The sequence below is a fragment of the Plutella xylostella genome, chromosome 7, assembly GCF_932276165.1.
Source record: "Plutella xylostella chromosome 7, ilPluXylo3.1, whole genome shotgun sequence".
Lineage (NCBI taxonomy): Eukaryota > Metazoa > Arthropoda > Insecta > Lepidoptera > Plutellidae > Plutella > Plutella xylostella.
In genome coordinates, this window is record NC_063987.1 from 7,489,696 (window position 1) to 7,507,627 (window position 17,932).

The 17,932-nt window shown below is 38.4% G+C and overlaps 3 protein-coding genes across 4 annotated transcripts; 2 read left to right on the plus strand and 1 right to left on the minus strand.

The window, feature by feature from the left end:
* Positions 1–116: 116 nt before the first annotated feature.
* On the plus strand, positions 117–5,347 carry LOC125488762. Its single transcript, XM_048622181.1, has 2 exons — positions 117–826; positions 902–5,347. The coding sequence occupies exons 1-2, from the start codon at positions 752–754 to the stop codon at positions 1,952–1,954; spliced, it is 1,128 nt and encodes a 375-aa protein (XP_048478138.1). The 5' UTR covers positions 117–751; the 3' UTR covers positions 1,955–5,347.
* Positions 5,348–9,882: 4,535 nt separating this feature from the next.
* On the plus strand, positions 9,883–11,529 carry LOC105382601. Its single transcript, XM_048622152.1, has 4 exons — positions 9,883–9,999; positions 10,160–10,623; positions 11,094–11,207; positions 11,409–11,529. Exons 1-3 carry the CDS (start codon positions 9,921–9,923, stop codon positions 11,163–11,165), a joined length of 615 nt encoding a protein of 204 aa, XP_048478109.1. The 5' UTR covers positions 9,883–9,920; the 3' UTR covers positions 11,166–11,207; positions 11,409–11,529.
* A 2,721-nt stretch (positions 11,530–14,250) lies between these two features.
* LOC105382600 (protein IWS1 homolog) lies at positions 14,251–15,873 on the minus strand. 2 transcript variants are annotated; one of them, XM_011552512.3, is made up of 2 exons: positions 15,724–15,873; positions 14,251–15,428 (listed from the first exon to the last, which is right to left on the minus strand). In XM_011552512.3, exon 2 carries the CDS (start codon positions 15,400–15,402, stop codon positions 14,422–14,424), a length of 981 nt encoding a protein of 326 aa, XP_011550814.3. In that variant the 5' UTR covers positions 15,403–15,428; positions 15,724–15,873; the 3' UTR covers positions 14,251–14,421. The 2 variants fall into 2 exon arrangements, with proteins under 2 accessions (XP_011550814.3, XP_011550815.3); XM_011552513.3 differs by lacking the exon at positions 15,724–15,873 and adding an exon at positions 15,515–15,681.
* Positions 15,874–17,932: the final 2,059 nt, after the last annotated feature.

A 17,932-nucleotide genomic window follows, 5' to 3' on the forward strand; every position in this document is an offset into this window, starting at 1 on the left:
CCGAGACGCCGACGGCGCGTGTACGACAGGTCAAACGCATTGATTGTCTCTCTCTAAGTACCTAAAAGTTTTTCAGAATGAGCTACTTACCCGTGTCGTGTCGAGGAGATTAAAGAAGTATTAAACAGTACGTTACCGTTATGCAAAGCCTAAATATATGAGAGTAGCGTTTGTTTCCGTTTCCGTACCAATTTACGTTCATTTCGGCCCAGTATCATGACATCCGTCGTCGGTCTCAAATAATACTGTCAACTTCCGTCTGGTTTTTTAGCATTTCCGGTTACCGCCACCACCGAAGGCAGTTGAGTTTTGAGGCTCAATATTTTAATCATTAGGCGTTTGGATTTCAACCGAGACGGTTGTGGCTGCAGCCTATGCACGAGCACTGTCTCAATAGTACCAAGAAGTAAATATACCTATCGTTTTCAGTTTTATACCTGAGGGTAAAAGTAAGTTTTTTCGAAAAGTGATTATTTTTCCACGACAAAAACTGTAAGTATATTTCGTTTATTAGTCAAAAATATTACCTATTTCTTTTCAAATCATCGCCCTATGTTAATCGCATAGTACAAATAACATTTAAAGCTTTTCTAGAATATAAAACAGAAAAAACGACAGGTATAAGTATTAATAATGTTTAATGGATAAACGGTGTTACCGTTCGTAAGTTATTATTTGTTTATATCCAAGCAAATATTTTAAATATTTTCTAACGGTAATCAACTGCCGTTAGATATCAATTTCAGGAGTTATGGATAATCCCGGCCCATCTACAAGTACAGCGAGCATAGTGGAATGTCAGGAACCAGACAAGGATACAAGGAGGAAGAGAAGGAGAGAGTCTTCCAGCTCGGATTCGACGTCGAGCTCGTCCTCGGAGTCAAGCTCGTCATCCAGTGATAATCGCAAGCGTAGTAAGAAACGCAAACGAAGCAAGAAGCGCAGCCGTAAGTTATTGAACAAATTGATTAAGGAGGTTAGCTTTCTGAAAAATCAAATGGCATGCACGAATAACACTGGATCTCGAGATCATATTGATTTAGACGTTAGTGGCGAGTTGTTCGAAAACGAATCTCTATCAGAACATTGTAACGAACCCGCAGAATTAAATTTTACAATGAGCACTAAAACTAAAGAACCATCTGTTCCACCAACATCCCCCGAAATGCTGCAACTTTTGAAAGATTTACAAAGATTTGATAATCCTGAGTGGGTTAATGTCCGCTACGCTGACATTCAAAAACTGTACAGTCAATCGCCTGGTTTTGTAAATCTTGAAGCAAATGATGAAGTGCGACGATTAGATGTTTCAAAAAATACAGCTAATATGGAAAAGGCTTTCGCATCCATAACATTTGCCTTACTGAAACAGCGCGACGCGCTACAGAAGGATATGCAGGAACTTTTGAATTATGCTCACCAAAACCAACCCTTAGAGTACAAAGACTTGCATGCGAAGATTTCAGGTATCTTTTCAGATGGAAATTATTGCAAAACAACTGCAGATGCATTACAGTTGGTATGTGGTCACAGATCTGAATTAGTGCAACATAGAAGAGAAGCTATTCTGGCAGCTGTAAAAGACCCTTACCACAAAAGCGCTTTAAGGAAAATACCGCCATCTTGCAGCCATCTCTTTGATGCAGATAAATTCAGCGCTGTTCTAGAAAAATCTGGTGGAGTCAAAAAAGTATTCTGGTGCAATGAAAAAGATCGCTACCCTGCACCGCAGAACGATCAAAAAAACCCAGTACAAATACAAAATAAAAATACGGGTAAGTCTGGCTACAAAGATCTCCGATCTGGCCCTAAAAATAATGTTAATTCGAATTTTCGTGGTAGAGGCACCAAGAGAAGACCACCAACACGAGAAGTTTCATACCGGAACACTGCAGACCGGCGCTCTCCCTCGTCCCACCGGGACAGGAGAGGACAAACCCGGCGCAAATATTGACTCGACCAGCAACTTCAGTGCAGGGAAACTCAGTCGGTTCTACGACCATTGGGTCAACCTGGGGGCCCCACCCCATATACTAAAAATGATCACCGGTTATCGAATACCGTTCAAGAAAAGGCCAATCCTGTTCTTACCAAACATCAATTCTCAGGAAACCGCACACACAGAGGAGATGGATCATATCATAAACAAAATGCTGAAGCAGAAAATACTCGAAAAAGCATCACTTTCTCCAAGCTTCATTTCCACTATGTTTCTCCGTCCAAAACCAGACGGCACGTGGCGACCAATCTTCAACCTCAAGGCACTAAACAAATTTGTCGAAGTGGGAAAATTCAGATTGGTGAACATCCAACGAGTTCCAGACTTCCTGCAATCTCAGGACTGGATGGCCAAAATCGATATCCACCAGGCATATTTTCATCTAAATTTTTCGGTGAGTCACAGACGCTTTCTTCGCCTCATTTACAAAGGCCAGTTGCTACAAATGACTTGCTTACCCTTCGGGCTGAGTTCTGCACCAAAAACTTTCGCCACATTGACCAACTGGGTGGCCCAAATACTGAGAGACCAAGGAATACGTATATTAATATATTTGGACGACTTCCTATTGGTTCACCAAAACCCAGCCACGCTAAAACACCAGATAAATGTAGTAATAGAAACACTAACATACCTGGGCTGGACAATAAACACAGAGAAGTCGATATCAACACCACAGCGGTGCCTCGAATTTCTCGGCGTAGTATGGGATCCCTGGAAAAACAGGAAGTATCTACCAGAGCGAATAACATCGAAAGTACTCTCTCAAACATCAGCCATGCTCAAATCCAGCAAAGTCACACTGAAAGAGCTGCAACGGATTATTGGCGTCATGAATTTTGCAAGCTTCACAGTCCCAAGAGGCAGACTCCACTATCGTTTCCTGCAACGTCAACTAAACTCTCTTCTGAGGTCCGAACCGACGAAATCTGTATCACTAACGGTGAAGGCGATGAGAGAATTGAACTGGTGGCACAAGAACTGCACAAACTACTCCCAGTTGCACGAGCCAATACCAAATCACTACTTGACAACAGATGCCAGCGACGTGGGATGGGGAGCCAAGCTAGACGATCAGAGCATCCTTGGAACGTGGACAAATTCACAACAAAATTTACATTCCAATCAAAAGGAAATGATTGCGATATTCAACGTCCTGCGAGGCCACGCTCAGCTCCTGGCGTGCAAAAGTGTCCTAGTCCAGTCCGACAACAAAACTGTTGTCTCTTATCTTCGCAACGAAGGAGGGACAAAATCATACAAACTCACAGAATTGGCAATGAAGATCTTTCTCATTTTGGACCAACACAAAATACACATGAGCATTTATCACATACCAGGTATATACAATTGCCATGCAGATCACCTTTCTCGACTAAAACTGCGACCAGAATGGCATCTGTTACCTCAAATAACTCACATAATTTTCAAGAAATGGGGAGAGCCACGAATCGATCTATTCGCATCTCATCGCGCTCACGTAGTACCCACTTATTGCACTCTCGACAGACAGGACATGGGAGCTGCATGCTACGACGCACTAGGAGTAACTTGGGATTATTCACTGGCATGGGTGTTTCCTCCACCGCACCTAATACCGAAAGTTCTGTCACACCTGAACAAAGCAAGGGGATTGTACCTAATAGTGGCGCCTCGGTGGGAGCGAGCGTTCTGGCGACCAGACCTGAAGAGCCGAGCAACAGCTGCACCTTTCACGATCAGGAACCTACCACAAGTTCTGGTAGACGTAACAACCGGTCTACCACCACCCAACGTGACAGAAATGGTCCTGGAAGTGTGGAGATGTGGGGCTGGAACAAACACTTAACCAACTGGACACCTGAACAAAAGACTCTGCTTTCAGCAAGCTGGCGCGAGTCAACGCTTAAGACCTATAAATCTGCATGGAAGAAGTGGGTATCATGGACTTCAGAAAATCATGTAAATGCTGAAGAACCTACCGGGTCAGACCTAGCCAGATACTTAACTGATCTTTTTCAAAAGGATAACCTGGCGCTCAGCACAATAATGGTTCATAAATCTGCCGTGGCAACATTCTGTAACCCTAGTGACCGCGATAAACTAAGCTCACACTTATTAGTTAAACAGATCCTAAAGGCTATTTCATTAGCTAAATCAAAACCATTAAAACCACCCATATGGGATGTCGAAGTCTTGATACAACACATGACTAAAAGCGCAATTGACTCATCAAAGCTTTTCGAAGTTGCTCGTCACACTGCAGCTATTTTACTGCTTTGTTCAAGTCGAAGAGTACATGATCTTACCTTACTCAAAATAAACTCTAAACACTGCATTATATCTGATGACCATATTACACTTTGGCCAGCTTTTGGATCTAAAACGGACACCTCTGACTATCGTCAATCCGGTTGGAGGTTACTGCATAATAAGAACAATAAACAATTGTGTCCCGTCCACTGGATAAAACACCTAATCCAGGTATCACAACCAAGAAGAGAACTTGCCAAATCTGATAATTTATTTATAACTACTGTCGGCGTTCCGAAACCAGCATCACGTACAATCATTGGAGGCTGGTTAAAAAAGCTTCTTGAGGAAGCTAACATTGATGCTACACCTGGCAGCTTTCGGTCAGCTGTGGCATCCAAAAATTGGATAGAGAATTATCAAATGGATGACATCCTGGCTAGAGGTAATTGGAAGTCAGCGAAGACATTCCAGAAATTCTACAGGCGCGAAATTAGTGCGCCTTCTAACAATACGAGTTCTATCTCTTCATTATTTACGCCAATTAATGAATAACAAATTGATTTTGTTAAAATTTATTATAATTTTTAATTACACAATTATTTGTATGCCTGATACATAAATGTTTTGTAAGAAGATACTAATATCACAATAAATAGTTTTGATTACAAAATACACTATATTTTCTATTTTCCCTTACAATATAGTCAGATGCCTGACCTATGTGTTTTCCTGATTATGTCTCATAATGCTGTCCGCCACCACCAGGCGATAATAAACACGTCTCTCATATATTTAGGCTTTGCATAACGGTAACGTACTGTTTAATAGATACATTTTACCTGAAAATAAAATGTTTATTAAACATGCTTACCTTATGCAAAGCCTAACATTTTTATAACCTGCCTGGTGAAAAATCAGAGCCTAATGATTAAAATATTGAGCCTCAAAACTCAACTGCCTTCGGTGGTGGCGGTAACCGGAAATGCTAAAAAACCAGACGGAAGTTGACAGTATTATTTGAGACCGACGACGGATGTCATGATACTGGGCCGAAATGAACGTAAATTGGTACGGAAACGGAAACAAACGCTACTCTCATATATTTAGGCTTTGCATAAGGTAAGCATGTTTAATAAACATTTTATTTTCAGGTAAAATGTATCTATTATATTATGTTCCTTGGACTCAGTAGTATCCGATGTTACTCGTTTATAATGAAATAATGAAACTGTGTTAATAGTCGAACAGCACTCGAACACAGACTATTTAACGTGGTTGTCACTGTAAACTTTATAGTTGTCACTGTCATTGTCAATAAATGACAGACAACACAATCGGCAAAATAAAAACATTGGATTTTTGGCATATTTTTGGTTATTTTAATTTTATGTTTATGAAAATACTATCTATTCGTATTCGTTTCTGTACTTATAGATTCTGATTATAACAAATTTATTTCAGTACTTCAAACGTGTATGCATGGCCATGTCGTATAACTGAATTAAAAGCGGCATTATTACTTCGAAAATTGCTGTAATTTTCGCTCATAAGAATCTTCAGTAAGGAAAATCTACCAAAATGGTCCTTAAAAAATGCGAAATGTGTTCTTATCGTGAAGAACCTGATGGGGAAAGACACATTTTGTTTCCTTTTCCATTAAACCCGTCCATGTGAGTGATTAACTCCACCTTTTTTTGCTTTAAGTTCAAACATTGCCCCATCCTTATGGTCCGTACGTGAGTACTGGTATTACTCGATCGAGCTAAACTGTTAAGTAAACCACGGCATGGACTTTCGACCACACATTCAACATTGATCTATCAAGTGGGGTGCACTGTTTAGTATTGACCGAACGATTTGATTAAGTTTGAAGGAACTTACTTTCATTTAATTATATCTAGCCGGAGTGAGCCTTCAAGCTGTAAGTTTTACGGTCACAAAATGGGAGTCCAAATGGGCAGTCAGCAACTGAAAACTATTTTTACTGGCTAAAGCATTCATTATGGTGATAAACAAAGCTTGAGTATTTGTAACTGACATGCATTCAGCAATAGTTAAGGAAAATCTACAAATCCAGACCAATAATTGTGAAGAACAGTGAATAGATTACTCAAAAGCATTTCTTGATATGTGGAAGAAGCAGTTACAGTTATATTACTAAAATTTAATAAGGTATTTTTGTTTCAGATGTGCAAAATGGGTACAAGAAACTTGTAAGAAATGTCTTGAAAAAAAAACTATTCAAGACCTACACGAAACTCGATATGTTTGCGAAATGCACTTTAGAGAAAGTGATTTTAGCTCAAAAAATACCATATCAGAATTTGCAGTACCAATAGGAAAGTTGTCCAGAAATGAGGGTTTGTCTGAGTTTAAAAAACGCAAGGCGAAGGAAGAAAAGGGTCAGTATCTTTTGTTTTTTTATCATCAAGTCATCACTTATCAATCCAGAGTCAAGACTCACAGACTGGCAGCTGTACCATAATCATCAGTGAAAAATCGTCTGCTCTAGGCCTCTCCCAATGATCACCACAACACAAAAGCCTTGGCCATAGCCATATGGCTAAAAATGGCCAAGGCTATTTGATTTGGCTAACTTTTTGGCCTTTCTTAACCATCCACTATCTATTCTTGTCTTAGATAATTTAGTGAAGTATGAATCATTGATGTAATGGCTAATTTTAATTTCAGATGCTATTATTGCAAGAAGAGAGCTTAAGAGATTATCAAAACAAAAGTCTAAACACTTGAGGAAAGTAGGTGAGATAAATAGTTTTAGTACCTACCATACCTATACCATCACAATAATATTTTCAACAATGAAATTATTTCAACAAAAATCCTAAGCATAGCTTATAATAAAGTCTAATGTCGATCTCAAATATATTTGTTGAAAGCTATACGACGCTGCATCCTGCCAGGCTGTGCTTCAGCCACGCCGGCGCAGCGCGTGTGTCGCTGGCCGCACACGCTCGAGGTCTCGGAGATATGGCTGAAGGTGCTGTCTCCGCACGTGCCCGGCCTGCTGGGGATACCGCAGACGAGGTTGCGGGAGAGAGTTGTAAGTCATTGTGCAAATATTATTAGAATTGAATAGAATAGAATAGCCGTTTATTAAATTAAATTTCATTACATTGTCATAAGTAAGTACTTAAAATTATTTACAAATTTTAATTATATATTTAACTTATTATTATTTCCAATTTTATATTAATAAGTAAATTGAATTTATTACATAATCATTTTATTTATCTATAAAATAATTTTTGGATCTGTTAAACGGCCTCCCAGCACCATAACAGTGCAGGGGTTGAGGTAGTGTTCTCCAAGGTTACCAGCCTTTCTAGGAGAATTATTATTATTCTACAAATATTACAAAATAAAAGTACAATGGGTGGACTTAATGCTAAAAGCATTTTCTGCCAGTCAACCTGCAGAAATAAACACAAAATGCCTACTTGGCAAATATAGCTTATGAATGTTTTGGTGAATACGAATACAATAGCCAAGTGGGATACATGTGTGGGGACTAGGCCTAAAAAAACCCTTCCTTCATTGGAAGGAAACCAGTGCCCCAGCAGTGGGAACGTGATGGCTGTGCGTGATAATCTTGATGATGATATATGGGTAAAATATCATATACTATAGTCTGTTTTCAGTTTTCTAACATTCAATTCAATACTTATGCCAATTTTGTTTCAGGTGTGTACATTTCACTTTGAAGATAAGTATTTTCTTGAGAATGGCCGGCGTAGTCTGTGGGGGGTGCCAATGTTATTCACAAAAGAGGAGATGTCAAGCGGGCAACCCAACAATCCATATTGTCTTTGTAAGTATTTTAAACCTTCTGCAGCCACTACACGGGTTCGTTTTCGGCGTAGATAAACGTCACTAAATCGCGATAAATACGGTGCTGTGAACCCATCTAGCCCAGCCTGTTTGTAGTAAACGATATAATTATACATATAGCATTAGTTAAGTAGGTAGATAGTAACAGCATCATAAGATTAACAGCCTTACTGTCTTGAGGAGTCGACTATATCTGCTATCTACCTTCTCGTTATGTTGTAAAACATCTTTAGATATACCAGTGTTGCTTTTAGGTACTTACCAAAGTTCCAATTACTCGTCTGCTGTCAATGAAAAAAGTTTTAATTGTTCTCCAATCTATTGCAGTTGTTAAGAAGCCGTCTAAAATTGATCACACGTATGCCCGGCCGATGCCCAGTAACTGTCCTCTACAGCCCACAGAAAACACGGATTTGCCTCCCGACAAATGTATGTAACCCTCATGTTTCTTTCGCCATTTTTTCTCCTCAGCGACCGAGCCTTTGTGAAATGTTGGTAGACGCATTATCTTGGCAAAATTAGAAGTAATGATGAATCTGAATCTATTACTACAACAATTAATAACTATAACTCGCGGGGATAAAGAAACAATATGTAAATGGAAGACCAAAATGGAATCCGTCACTATTTTACACAGCAGTAAAATAGTGACGGAAGTGACGTAGTTTAAATACTTAGGTACTTATAAATTTTACTTCAACTGTGGCGCCAATATTTGTCAATTTCGTATACTGTACCTACATACCTCTTATCTTTATCACCACCGCTTAATTCTTTTTCTTTTCCACTATAATTTCTGTTTTATTAAATGCATTTTCAAAATTTGCCACTGTCTGTGAGAGATCGCTCTTAACGATAAGGCCACCTATACTAGTTTGTTAGTAGGTATATTCTTATTCTTGTAATTTCTGGTGGTGTATGTATAATAAATCTATCTCTCCACTGTCTCCAGTCATAGAGAAAGTGGCCAACTCGCTCTACTCCATCAACAAGGACCACGACTACACGAGCGTGGACCTGGCGGACCGGCGCCTCGCCTTCACCGAGGGCGACGAGGAAATAGCTATACGGACTTCTATTGGTCAGTATATTCTGTAGATCCGTAGTATAATTTTGTGATGATCAAAACACCTACAATTTTAATCTGCGTTCCGTTGTGTAAAGATTGCTGTGATTGCTGTAAGCAATAACACTGTATTTTTGTACCTACTGTTTTTTTATTATTTTTAAGTTTCTTAACCTGTCTTTATAGTCATTCCTATAAGCAATAAGGCCATATTTTTATAATGTATATTTGCATATTTTTTTTGTCTTTGTCTTTTCAAGGTTAAATTATATTTTTTCACTTTGCATAGTGAACTCTTATTTGGTAGTAGTGATAATTTTACTAAACCTATTATTCATATTTCTTTCAGTTGTTCCTCCAGCCATCCTGCCTGAAAATCTAATGGAAGGATATCGTCCAAATACATTAGAAGAACTTATTGACTATTGCGATATACGGTCGTCGTCGCCTCCACCCGAGCCAGTAATAGACACAACAAGAGCTCCAGATTTAAGACCCCATGGCTCTTATTTAGACGTAAATGCTATACAAAAACATCGTATTATAGATAAGAACGCAATTTACAATCAAGATTCGGATAATACTTTAACAGCTAATAACTTAAATAGTATGGAATTCGCATACATGGAAGATAATGGACAGTTGTATGACGAAAACCACACGAAAGAAGATGGCAACGAAAATGAGACTAAAATTTCACATGAAGAATTTGCTAGATTGTATAGTGATTATCAAAATGCTGCTAAAGTAACGAAAGGTTATGATGAAAATATGGATCCTCTGTCTGTTGACACTAAAATAGAACCTAATGAGAATAAAAAAGAACACAATGAAATGGACAGCTGTGACGGTGGGTTTATTTTGTTTCTATATAATATATTCCACAAAACACATCAAACAATAATTATTAGGCCGTACAGAATTTTGTAATGATTATAAATATGTTAAAGGAGTTTTCCAACCATTTATCCATTGATATTGTTTCACAATTGCACATGTTTTTTTTTCAGGCAATAAACCAACAGCCGTACCAAAAGTAAGCAAAAGAGTCAGAGTAAAACGGAAAAAGCTGTCACCAGCCGAAGAAAAAGAATGGCAAGAAAGAGAGAAAGAATGGCGGAGAAAACACAATAGAAAACTAATGTTACAAAGAAAAAAGCGGGCGAAAAATCGACCAACCCCACGACAGACTTTCGATAAACTCACAGAGAAATTAAACCCGTTAGCCAAAGAATTCATGTGGATGCAAATAAAAATGGCGCCCTATTTGGATGGTAGAGAGAAAAGGTTCCGATTCACGCTGCAAGAAAAGTTGTTAGCGCAAGCGATTCAAGAAAAAAGCGAGAAAACGTACAAGTTTCTGCAACAAATATTCATAATGCCGTCTCTGAAAACTCTGAAGCAGATGAGAGCTAAAGCGATGGGCGATCCAAATTTCGCGTCGGAAATTCTAGAATTGCTAAAAGATGATGAGGTTTGTACCTATTTGGTTATAAGTTACTTAAATAGTGTTTTTTTCTACTCCTCTGTCTGAACTGTATGCGGATTCTAAGTTTTACACCTTTCTAGTAGAGGCGAGTAAAAGCTATTTTTGTCTCGCCATCTAGCGGTACACGCGCTGAACTACTACTGTGCTACCACAAAAAACTTTAAACACTGTTTAACAAGTGTTTAAAACGAAATTTGACAGATTTTGTAGGCGTTTGACAGCGGTAAACATCTGTTAGATAATGTCTAAGTTTTTGTAGTAAGGCCGCTAGAGTCGTGTGTAGGTAGCCTAGTCCTGCGTCATACAAGATTTGCATCGATTCTCAATGCTCGTATGGTGAATAAAAATCTTCACTAGTAGGCCCTCTGACTAGTGCACTATATATAGTGCTTATATATTTATTAAGTTTCGATGGGTGACCCAATTTAGGTTTTGATAATGTATGTTTATTTTAGGATGCACCGGATCAAACAGAATTGGAAGAGGCGGTTAGTCACATACAAACAGTTGGTGAAATCGAGGAGTAGCGTCCTTTAATAATTTTGTCGACACACTAAGAAGTAGAATAGGTGAGTAATTCTGAGGCATTTTTAATTATAATTTTAGTCATTGAATGTAACAGGTATCTTTTAATATATCAAAGTTTAAATTATTATTACTTAGTTTTAGTAATTGAATGTAACCGGTACCTTTTAATATTCCAGAGTTTAAATTATTATATTTTGTTAGTGGCAATAAATTTTATAAAATATATATCATTTTTGTTACAGATACTATTCAAATAGGCTGTCAAAAACTAATGTGCAGTTCATTTTCTGTAATTTTACTGTTTTAAGTAATTATTTATGTACCTAAGTATTAAAGACTGAATACAAGCGTTATTACATAATATTTGTGCTATGTTTTTTTCCTGTCGTAGAACAGAAATATATCTCATAATAGTATAATAATAATAATAATATATAGGTACTTAATTATTGTAATATTTAGGGTCAGAGTAGTCAATATTGATAATGTCGTTCTGGTTACTGCGACGCGACTGAAACTCCCAAGGGCAGACCTGTTCCAGTATCAAATTGAAATCTGAAACAAGAAAAACAGTGCTAATACTTATACAAACAAAACATACACAATGTCAGAGCGGGTTGCATCTTCATCGACGTAAGTTGATAAACTGGTTTATTTTAACGCGAATTGCTATATAGTGATGCGATAAGCGCACCATGCCTAGGGCGCGTTCTCACTTTGTTGAGTTTTCTCTCAGTTTGTTGAGAGTTGTAACGATAATCGTGTAAATTGAGGTATTCACATAAATAACGGACGATTTACTGTCCTTTACGACATTTTTGCAGGGACGACAGGGATGGGAATGGAACAGTGGGAAAAAATAGAGCCGATAGTTGTCACGACATGGTGGGAACGCGGCCTAGTGCCCAATGTATGACTGCTAGGAACAAGACAATCCTCCTTTCACCACGGAGTCAAACCGTAGACCAGTGCTCTAGCGTTTATCACCTTAACGCAATTAAGATGTTAATTTACCTGTATCGAACCGACAATTATGTCTTTTCAAATCGCAGCTATTTCCAAACGAGGCTACGTAGCCGGTTATGTGGTTACACGCGCACACCGGGCCCACATGGCTTCCTGTGGTGCACTCCATTTTAGCACACTTCTCCGCTTTCACTGGATCAACTTTGGTTTCTTTACGTTCTGTTTTTTTTTCTTTAACATTATCTCTTCTACCACCCCTGATATCTTCTTTAATTTCTGTAGTTTTCTTTGTAACGGGTAAGTCTAAATCACCCTGGACAGTAATTTTGGGGAAAATATTCGCGCCAAACTGTTGGTAACGCTGTAAAGGGTTAAATTGACCGGGACATATGCAGATGGGCGCGGGTGCAGGTATTGGGGACTGAAAAAGCCTTTTGAAATGACGGAATCGTAGATGAGGGTTTGAGAAGGGCAGAATGGATAGTACTGAAAAAATACATTTGGTTTTTAATGAAATTATTAAATATCGTCAATGTCTATGCAATAAATTATAGATACCAAATCCTTACCCAATAAATATGTTAACATTGTAGTTAGATAAGTAATTAACACCGCTTTAAGTACTTCCAATTGTCCGGTTCCAGTATTAAAAGGGAAAATTAAAACCAATCTCTGATATTTATGAACTTTTTAAATTTCACGCATCACATTAAGATTTACAGGCTTCACGACTGAAGTAAATGATTTATGACATCCTACCTAAATACATAACAAGAGTAAATTGATAAGAAATCTCTAATTACCACGGGTCGAACATGATAAAAGAAAGAAGTAAGTAGGTATTCTGTTCGGGCACTTTAACTATACAAACTTTAAAACAAACTGATGAAACGTCTGATATGAAATCTTAACTTTTGACATCCTCCCATTGCTATCAAATCGAAAATTCTTATTCCTCTCCACTACTTTCTTCACTGGACCTTTTGCCGGTTTCCTCTTGTCTAGCTCCCGTTCGTTTTGCTTTAGGACCAGTCTTGAATCCGATATATTTTTGACCACCTTTTTTGATTCCGCCACTGGATTCCTTTGTGTCGAAGAAAACTTTTTCCTTCTTATAGTCATCTACGCGGTGTATATTGTGGTGTCCGGAAGTGACTGTACCCTTTTTGAAAGTTCGTTCTTCATCGCCCGATGCATCTATTTTCTCTGTTGCCAAGATGATTGTGTCACCCACAATAGCTTTGTTGTAAGCGGACTCAAGTCTGGCTTTAGCTTCGTTGAATCCTCTGATGAGATCCGAAAGGGGTTTCTTAGACTTCAATTTCGATTTGTAAGTTGTTCTGCTCAACGTTGGCTTTGGTACATCTTTCTGTTTCTTCTTGTTTTTAGTTTTCGTCGCCATTGTTGTGTTGGCATCGTCGAAGACCCTTCGTATTGCTTTAGACGGATCATCTTCGTTTTCTTTTAGCATGGTGTCTTTGTAGTCTGTCTGGTCTTCCTCAACCTCATATGAAAAGTCGTCGGCGCAAGCAAACGCGATGAGGATTATAAGCATTAGCGCTTTCCTCATTGTGAAGATTTACGTATTGAACAATCGAAGTAGGTTAAAGCACTGATATGTATGGTGGGTAAAAACGCTTTTTATGAAAAAGCGTCTGCAAAGGTCACGTTTTTGTTGAAGATGAGTGGACTGTTTCGGTCGAGTGAATGGTGGCCAGTGGGTAATCCGCGTAGCACAAGCCACAGTTGCAGTCAGGCGGAACGGTCAAGGCTATATCGATGATTTTGGAACGGTCACGAACTCAACTTGATTGGACTTTTCGTTTTCAATTTTAGAACCACTGTTTCAGTAATTAATCTGTAGATTAAATCACGTCTCGTGTAGTTCTGGATACTGACACGCTATTAGTTAGAATAGAACTAGTGTGAAATGAGGAAACAATGCTTTTATACTTACGCATTTGTTGTGCTAAACTCACATGTTTAGGTTCCTGTTTATTTATTTTAATAAATATTTTATTTAATTCTATGAACACCGGAAAAGTCTTCGCTATTGTGGCGTTGTGTTCTTTTATGATGAAAGAGTGCAATCTTAAGGATTCTAATAAATAAATTCAATTTAGTTAAGACAATGTATAACGAGCATTATACAAAATATATTTATTTACAATAGGTAGGAAAACTTCACAATAATTAATATCAAAGGTAACAAAATCACTTCATCCATAACATTGAATATACTAAAATACGTTGATAATCATAATGTATCTTAACAAATCGAGTCGGGACTTAATCATCATCGTCATAGTCTTCAGCTTCTACATATCCGTAGTTTTTCTTCTCCCCAGCTGCGTCTTTTTCATTAAATTCCTCCTCATCATTGTAATGGCTTTCATGACCTTCCTCTGTTGATCTTCCTTCACTGTTCTCGTCATAGTCTTCTCTGCTCTTTGAACCAACATCACTAAAACTATCCTCTTCATCGTCAGAGTCACTTTCCTTGTCTTCCTTCTTAGCGCCTCCCTTAGATTTTTTGTGACCTCTATTGAACAAATGTTTGAAGAAATTGCCGCGTTTGTCGGCCTCGTCGTATGTGTCCTCATCCTTTTTGTATTCATCCTTGTGGAAAACCTTGTGGTAGCCAGATTCCTCTTCATTCTTACTGTTGTGCTTTTTCTGGCCACTGTCAGCTGCACTGAAGGCTTTAGCTTTCAAGGCATGCTTTCCACCCTTAGACGATTCGTCCAGACTAGCAGATTCCTCTCCCTCCTCTTCGTCATCGGATCCCTCGCTGCTCTCCTTGCTATGGCTTGCAGACTCACCTTTTGAGAAATGACTTTTCTTTTCCTCGCCGTCATCGCTGCTTTCGTCTTCACTATCGTCGAATTCCTTGTGCTTCTGTTTGTGTCCGAGTCCAAAGAGGCCAGTGTCGAGGTACTCATCATTCTTTTCGCTTCCGTCGCTGTCATCATGCTCATCCACAGTCTCTAGGGGTGTCTCAGCGATATACGGCAGCGGTTGCGGCGCCGCGCGATACAAGTTTCGGTTATCGTGAACGAGGGGTTGGTGGGCAATGGGGATCGGCGGAGCGAAGGCGTGGGGTTGCTGGTAATGAGACCCCAGTTGTATCAGACTGGCTGGTCCATTGTTGTCACTTCTGTAGATGTATCCAGTGGCTTGAGGGGAGATGTAGCCTGGCCGAGGCACGGGGTTGATGACATGTCCGACTGTCGACGTCACTCCCAAAAAGAGCAAGATCGCCGCTTCCATAGCTGTTCACTCTTTCGCAACTTATGCTGTAATAATTGATAACACGGTTACTCAATATTTATATCTAAAAACAAGTCTATAGACAAAAGCTAGTGGTGGTGCGTTACCTTACCTGTAGCCGTGTACCAATTTATTTGTCTACGAGGTTAAGAGACATTGGTAATGAAAAAACGATTGTGCAATAATAAATAATTATTTGCGGCTCAGGTTCATTGAGATTGGCGTAGTGGGTTTTTGTGAATTAAATAATTTGCCGGCGCATTAAACTACAACACTACAAGCTACTGGATGTAAATTAGAGGGAATAATATTTCAATTTACCTGAAAATCTATATTTAAATACGAAATATTCGTTTAATACTGATGTTTTATTTATAAAATCTATATTATTTCAGCTGAAAATTTTAATTGAAACGTCACGTCATTCCTGACAGCCGGCGGTCGGTAAGTTTGTATTTTTTCGAGAATATGAGGACATGTATTTTATCTTACAGTGCCAAGAAGACAGTGCGACGCATCTAAAGGATATTGTGCTAAATAATAGTATTGGAAAACCCTTAAAATTATAGGAGTTTTCAGCCATCATCACCAGCCCGTAATCCTCTGCTGGTCCTAGGCATCTTCCAAAAGCGCCACAGCACCCACTCCGACTTATACTAAGTCTATGACCCACTGTATCCTCTGCCTTGTACATCCAGCTACCACCTGTTAAAGGCTGTTTTTAACAGCACGTGGACGTGCACGCCATTTTCCCGCGTCTCGCGTGCATATTTCACGGGTTACAATGAATACTTGTATGAACGCTTCCGGCGGCTTGCTGGGCAATCCCGCGTGCGTGATCAAATCCGCATGCTGTTAAAACAGCCCAAGATCTTTTTTCCAGCGGGCTGGAGGCCGTCCCACATTGCGCTTGCCTTTTCGTACAAGGGCGTACCCAGGTAGGGGCAGGGGGGGGCAGCTGCCCCCCCCTAGAAGATAAAATAAACGTAAATTTTCCTGCCAAGTCTTTATTTTATTTTATTTTATTTTATTCGGGAAAACAAACAATTGTACAATGTTTAATACTAAAGAAACAAAGAACTTATTAAAATATATGGTAATTGTACAACCAGCACCGCTTTCCACAAGTTAACAGTTAAATTAAATTGGTTTTAGGCTGCTTTCACAAGAATACCAAAAAACAAAAAAATTAAAAATCGGAATTAAAAACGTGTTATCTACTCTTACCTAGCTACCTATTTTGTTTTGTATCTTAATCAAACTAATTAAGGTCAATTTACTGGGGTTACGTTGTATTTTTAGACCACTAAAAGTTTTCGGAATAATGGGAGCAAAGGTATGAATAATTTAATGTAAAAGTGAGATATTTACTTTAAGAAACTAACGACTATTGAACAACTATTTTTTAATAAATTTAAAGCATTGATTTCATTGCTGGAATCTTATAAAAGTTTCTTATTTAGTGTTTTAAAAAAATCGTGATTTTGAACGCATTTTCCAGGTTTGAGGCAAATGTGTTTTTAGTATGTAAATATTCAATAGGTAAGCTTTCCGTGAAAAAAATAAGAAAGTTTTATGCAGTTAATTTTTTTGTGCAATAGTAATTACCACCAGTTAATTTAGCCAAAAGAAACTATTGACGAATTCACAGATGATTTAGTAGAAATCAGGAAAATGGGTCTAATTTTCATGGACGCATTTACTCCATGATAAATGCAAATAACATTTTTATGAAAAAAGAACTACCTAAGTACTCCTGTAAAGTGAGTAAGAATGTAGATTTAATAGTGGTGAGTGACAGTTGTGAATAAAATAAAGTAACATCCAAACATCCTTTCATTTATATAATTTAGAAAAATAGTAAGATTGGATCAAATACGGGTATTAAACTTAGATATCAATTAAAATATGTGCATGGCAAAACCCTTATTCTTCAATAAGTTTAGTGTTCATAAATAGTAAAAATCCTTATCGAGCTGGTTTCAGTGATCGTAACTGATCACTGAGGTTAACACATGGCACGGTCAGCCTTGGATGGATGACCGATTTCAAATGGTTCTTTTCTGGACGCTTCCGTGCTTTGGATGGCACGTTAAGTCGTGGGTCCCGGTTGCTGCTTCGGCAGCAGTTGTTAAGCCTAGTCAGAAGCCTTCGGGCAGCTTGAAAAAATCTGACAGTCGGGTTGTACACTTACACTTACCCGACAACTTCAGTGCATTTTACTGAATAAAAAAGGGCTCTACAAATTTACAGCGAAAAGCGGGTGACTACAGTGGTGAGCATAATTATGAATGTATTAAAAGGTTGACGATTTCTGTTTTGAGGCAATGCGTTGCAACAATCGCAATAGCCCCATTACGCCTAACGCATTTACCCTTAGACTTTTATCAAACATAAAAAAATTACATCATTTATTCATCAAATAAAGCTATTTCATTGAAAATTTGTGTCTATATAAGTAGCCCAATGACTATTGTTTAGAATACCTACTGAATAAAATCTATTGATACAGAAAACTTTAGATTCACAT